Source organism: Nansenia antarctica (genome assembly GCF_963989245.1).
Source record: "Nansenia antarctica genome assembly, chromosome: 13".
In the NCBI taxonomy this organism is placed as follows: Eukaryota; Metazoa; Chordata; class Actinopteri; order Argentiniformes; family Microstomatidae; genus Nansenia; species Nansenia antarctica.
The window spans coordinates 25,379,520-25,385,466 of NC_137683.1; the positions used below are offsets into that span (position 1 = coordinate 25,379,520).

Genomic DNA, 5,947 nt, shown 5'->3' on the forward strand with positions numbered 1-5,947 from the left:
CTCTCACGAGGACGTCGTCGTCTCCAGGTGATGGCCCGAAAAAATCAGAACTCTCAGAAGAATAGATTTGTATCCGGTTAGCATTTTCGAGTTGTTGTTGTTGTTGTTGTTGTTGTTGTTGTTGTTGTTGTTGTTGTTGGTCCTAGAGAGAGTCATCCTATCCTGCTCAACCGAGGTCGATAACATAAAAAAAAAAAAAAAGCTTTTAGTTGTTGTGGGATCGCTGTTAACTGTCGTGGTGGTTGGGTGGTGGTTGTTGTTGTTGCTGTGTCACTGCGGTGTACCTCGGCGGTGCTCTGGCGGTATATAGATCCCCCCCGCCCCCCCGCTCCCTTTTCACAGGTAGACCTCCCGCCGGGTTAGCGTACCGCAGGACGACGGCTTGTACTCCCCGGTCGGCGCCAGGGGGATCTCCTCGATGGGGTGCCCCACCGCGTCCTCCCCCCGGGGCTGTCCGTAGCTGGGGGAGCCGACGACGCCACCACCGCCGCCGTCGCCGCCGAAGGCTTCGTAGGAGGAGGAGGAGGAGGCCATCTTCTTGTTGAGCAGGTTGTTGCGGTTGCGGTCCCCGCCGCCCGCCAGCATGTGGGAGGAGGGGTCTCCGTTGGCCATGGCTGCCAGGTTGTCTTGGCCGCAGGGCGGCTCGGCGCCACCGCTGCTGCTGTTGCTGCTGCTGCCTCCGCTGCCGCCGGTCATGAAGGTGGAAAGCTTTGGTTGTTGTTGTTGTTGTTGTTGCTGTTGTTGCTGCTGTTGTTGTTGTTGTTGCTGCTGCTGTTGTTGTTGTTGTTGTTGTTGTTGTTGTTGTTGGGTGGTCTTGGGCCGCCGCTCGGGCGACGTGCGCACAGGCATCCAGCAGGAGTCCGAGTGGCCGTACTCGTCACATTCCCGGGTGCACTTGCCTGTCATGGCTACGTCGGGCAAGGGCCTAGAGTCTGGAGAGAGGGGGACAGACAAGAGACAGGAGAGAGAAGTTAGTCAATGTCCTAGGTTTACCAACAAGTGGGACAATGTATTGAAATAGAAAACCCTAACACTGTTCATATACACAGAGAATTCCTGGCACACACTAACTGGTTGTTAGGTGTGGTATGTGTCGCATGAAATTTGGGAATCGGGAATCTCTTCCCGTTAAGATGCGTGAGTCGGTACGTTTTTCTCGTTAACGAGGGGGGGGGGGGTCATCATCATCGCATCTGGATGGCGGTAATCGGATGACATGAACAAATATTTTGAATGGACTTCGGTCGCCATGGTTACCTGTGCGACGAATAAGCGAAGCGTATGTTTGGATTTTTATGTATTTGGGGGTTGGGGACTGATAAAATGACTGTTGCTTTCATGCAGAACACATACCACATGACAAAAAAAAACAAGAAGAAGAAAACGAAAAAACAACACTGCACCAACCACGACACCAACCTCAAACTCAAAAACAGTGAGCATGAGACACAGTTGAAATAAAGCCATGCTTTAAAAAACATGTGGGGGGGAAGGGGGGGGGGGGGGGGGTTGTGTTTGTGTCTCCTTGGACCTCCCCTTTCCCATGATGTGTGATTAGAACTAGGGCCTACTCTATGTGTACTACGCGTCTGAAAAGGCCTACTCTATGTGTGCACTTGAACAAGTATGAGCATGTGTGAGTGACTGCAATAACAAGCTCTGTAAGCCATCGGTGTTATCTGGTGATAGACGTAGAGAATCGCACTCTGATCTAAGTAGCTTAATAGCATTTCGGTGAGCCAATCCTCTAAAATCCACTTATAAAGGTCAACCAATTATCTTAACCAATTATCCAGCCACATGAGGGACACCTGGAATAAACGACATGTGCTGTATTTAGTAAAAACAAAAAAAGAAAGACAATATGCTTTAAGCGCAGAACTAGGAACAGAACGTCTATGAAATATCACTAATGCAAATACCAATGGCGTTGCCACTAGGCCGCTTTTACTACAACCTCTTCCTCCAATAATATTAATGATTCTTCATTCATTATTATCAATAAGTGGTAATTCAACAATTCAACAACTGGTTAAATGATTCACATATAGCAACAGAAATCCAACAAACTCCCTAAAAAAGCTCAGTTAGGTTAAAGGAACAAGGTTAAAAGCTACCGTACAGAGCTAATCAGCCAATCAGTGCCAGTGTTATAGAGATGCCATGTTAGATGTGGTCTGTTCAGGACCAGATGCGAGGTATGAAAAACAAGCAAGAGAGGGTGAGTGCAAATCTAAAAGCATGCTGCCCTTCCCTTAAAGACAAAATTAGTTTTTAACCATGGCTTACTTTTAATGCTCTTTTTCTCCTGTAAAAAGAAGAATAGAATAGAATCACTTGTTTGTGTTTGGATGAGAGAAACCTTGCACTGCATTGAATTAACTGCAAATCAATATAAACAAATCATCAACAACACTAATTAAGGATAAATGTGCAAAAAACATGTCTGGTGTCTTAGACTTAAGTAAGAATCGAGACAAAATATGATGCTCTTAAGACAAGGACAGAGAAGGAAAGGAAAAAGAAAGAGAGGGAGAAAAAGAGAGCGAGAGCAATACAGTTTTTCTGCTGGTTTGAATGTTTTGATCCAAAGTGAGTTGGTCGTCTGAATTGAATGCTTCTTGTGAAAAGCCTCATTGTATCAAGTGCAACATGAGTGTCACTCCTCTGTTTCTGTCCCTTTTCAGTCCCGGTTTGAGTCCTGTTTCCATACCAACGTGGAAACCAATCCGATACAACTAAATACCTACTATGCAGTCGTGGGGGTCATTAAACTGTAGGTCAGTAGGCAGTCGGTTGCTAAGGAGGTCGTTTAACAGTGTTTTTTTTCCATCTTTGAATCTCCTCCCCTTCTCTCTCTCTCTCTCTCTCTCTCTCTCTCTCCCCCATGTGAGCGTTGAGGTGAGATGAAAACAGAACAGATTATACACAGTACGTCTTGCTGAGAGACACCCTCTTCACTAACACCTTCACTGATTGGTTCTGCCCTGTCCTTGCCTTTTCCCGCTATTGAGCCGTCAGGTTCTAAGTTCCGAGCGTTTACCCACCGTGCATTGCAGCTCTCGTGGGCCCCCCACCTCGCCCGGGGGCCCTACTCACTCCAGAGTTTTTCCCTGACTGCCTTTTCCACCCGATCAGACTCCCGTCAGCCCTGAGAGATCATCTCCCTCGGTCTAGGTACGGGTGTGTCCAGTCAACCTGCTGCATATCTCGCACCTCCACTGCCCACCAATGCGAGAGCTAGACCTCATTCAGGAGGCTGCCTTTCACTGTACACAACTGCTACTCTACTCACAGACTCTTCACAGGCTGATCATTTTCGAACATCAGCAACAGTGACGTTTCTCACTGTAAAGATGAGCTACCGTGCTTATATGAACAGCTACCACGATAAGGTCATTTAAAACTGTGTTCCAAAACTACAAGAGGCCGGGATACCTCGGCAGTGCTATAGAGAGAACCAGTGTTGATGTACAGTGCTGTGTAGAGTAGACACTCTCTGTAAAGGCCAGAGAAGCTACAGTATTTCAGAGCAGCATGGTCCAGTGACTCCAGAGGCTTGCTAAATATGAATAGGTTTTATGCTGTGTTAATGAATTAGGCCGGCAGATCAAAGCTAGAGCTCCTTTTCTTTCGTCTTGGCTCTAGCATGTTGAAAGCACCATTCCCCCCCCCCCCCCCCCAGGGCTGTCCATTGACATATCCACTTTAAAAGCGCTTATATCACGCTAACTTTCCGTACAAAACCACTCAACAACCGTTTCAAACAAACCCGATATATAGGTATAAAACAAGGCAAATTTGAACAAGGCTAATTATGCTAACAATCATTTGAAGGATGGAAGAGAGATGCTTTATTGGGTCTTGCCCTCCCAGTAAAAAAAAAAAGCGTAATTAGATTTTTTTTCATTCAAAGTGATTCTTTTTTTTCGTAAAAAAGTCGGCTTCGGTTTGTTGATAATCGTACCGTGCGAGGGGGAAACGTCCCCTTTTTCCCGACAAAGGTCACTGGAAGGGTAAGACTGTTACTGTGCAGCCTAACAGTGACTGAATGAGGCACAGCCCAGGGTCTGGAATTATAGAGAGCGTGATTGTTGAGATAATGCCATTTCCAAACAGATGGCCGCATTTGTGGGAACCGAGCAGCACTATAGGAAACGCTGGTGCCAAGACCAAACATTGCTCACATACTGGACACGTATTCAGCCAGTCAAGAAACCCCGTGGAGGTTCTTTCAGCCACATAAGGATACTGTATACAGTGTATATGCACATGAATGCGTTTACCATGAAAAACATCGTCAAAAACAGGCCGGACCTTTGTGTGTTTCGATAGCGACTCCTACTACCGTAACACAAAGCAAGTGGGTCATTTGCTTCACAGTCTTAAAGCGTCTCCGTACCGTATTGGAGAGCGGGCCGGGGCTTCAAAAGGGGGGGGGGGGGGGGGGCGACCCGAGGTTTCCACCCGAGGGCAAAAAAGGCAGCCGTGGCAGAATACAGAACAGAGCTAGGGAAAACAGGGCAAGCCGTCGCGCCCAGGGCGAGCTAACCACTGCCACTCCGTATAGTGGGGCTCTCAGCCAAGTAGGACTTGCACACAATGTGGGTGTCTCCAGCCTGAATGGGCTCAAAAGAGACTTCCACTTGGATAGACAGGCGGACGGACGGGGGGGCTGAGAAGGAAAAAATATGTCTCTCAAAGCTTTTCTAATTAAAGTACATATGGACAAAAGTCAATGCTGCAGCTATTGAAGGCACCCCGCTGGGGTACATCACTGGTGGGAGATATTTCTGCCTCATTGTGTGTGTGTGTGTGTGTGTGTGTGTGTGTGTGTGTGTGTGTGCGTGCGTGCATGTGTGTGTGTGTGTGTGTGCGCGTGCGTCTGTGTGTGTGTGTGTGGGTGTCCATATGTGTGGGTGTGTGTGTGTGTGCGTGTGTGTGTGTGTGTGTGTCTAAAGCTGGTGTGTGTGTGTGTGTCTAAAGCTGGACCGCTGAAAGTGGGCCAGTGGCTTTACTGATCCTATCAGCTGACTGGCTGCAGAACTGAGGGCTCATTCAAAACGTCTTTGCTGCGGAAGCACAATAGCTATTAGATATGGGTTTAGGCTAGAAGGTTTAACTGGTACCTCAGATGTTGCAGAGTATGAAGTTATGGAATCTATGTGGTGTTTACTTGTGTGTGTGTGTGTGTGTGTGTGTGTGTGTTTGTTTACTATATGTCTGCACTGTATGTCAGTTTACATGTCTTGACCGTTTGACTGTGAGTACATTTTTTTAAATATCTTTGCACTCGATCAAATTTCAGGACCCTCCTTTCATGACCTTTCCTAGATATGTGCGTTCTACCACCCAGTATCCTTACATTTTCAAAATCGCATCAGGATAAGCTAATATAAAGCTATTTTGCAGTTTTTCGTGTGGAGGCGGCAGGCTAATTTACAAGCGGCCAACTAGTGGTCGTTCGTTGTGTGTAAATAGCAGCAGGTAAAAAAGGCACGGCCGTTCGAGTGTAAACAAAGTGCTTCCATCCATCCACATCATCAACTCAAACGCACTCTCTCCTCCGTCCCTCAGTCTGTCACACGTCCAGTAAGCTTTACAAGCAAACTGAAACAGACCCTGGCCTAGAGTGAGCCTTTTCTATTTTCTTTTTCCAGTCGGGAGATTCAACTCAAACCGTTGGAGACGGGAGGCAGATGGGAGAGAGTGAGCGAGTTATATCCCCTCTATGCCCCTGTCGGTTAGCAGACACTGCGGATGGGTGGACAGCGGATATAGGGGTCAGCGTGGCTGAAGAGGAAGGAAGGGAGGGAGGGAGGGAGGGGTGAGGGGTGGGGGCAGACTCAGGGTGGGGAGGAGAGAAGGCACAGGGACGGGCAGAGAGAGAGAGAGAGAGAGCAGACAATAGCATGGCTGTCCAGTCTAGTGGCTGTAAGGACACTGT

General features: G+C 47.8%; 1 protein-coding gene across 1 annotated transcript in view; it reads right to left on the reverse strand.

Annotated features, from left to right (window-relative positions):
- Positions 1-336: 336 nt before the first annotated feature.
- Positions 337-5,947, reverse strand: part of pcdh7b (protocadherin 7b) — a gene marked incomplete at both ends in the record, with an annotated part of 129,011 nt that continues 123,400 nt past the window's right edge. The window contains 2 exons of the mRNA XM_080544136.1: positions 337-738; positions 790-932. Coding sequence (XP_080400262.1) covers positions 337-738; positions 790-932 — 545 coding nt within the window. The remainder of the gene's footprint in view (positions 739-789; positions 933-5,947) is intronic.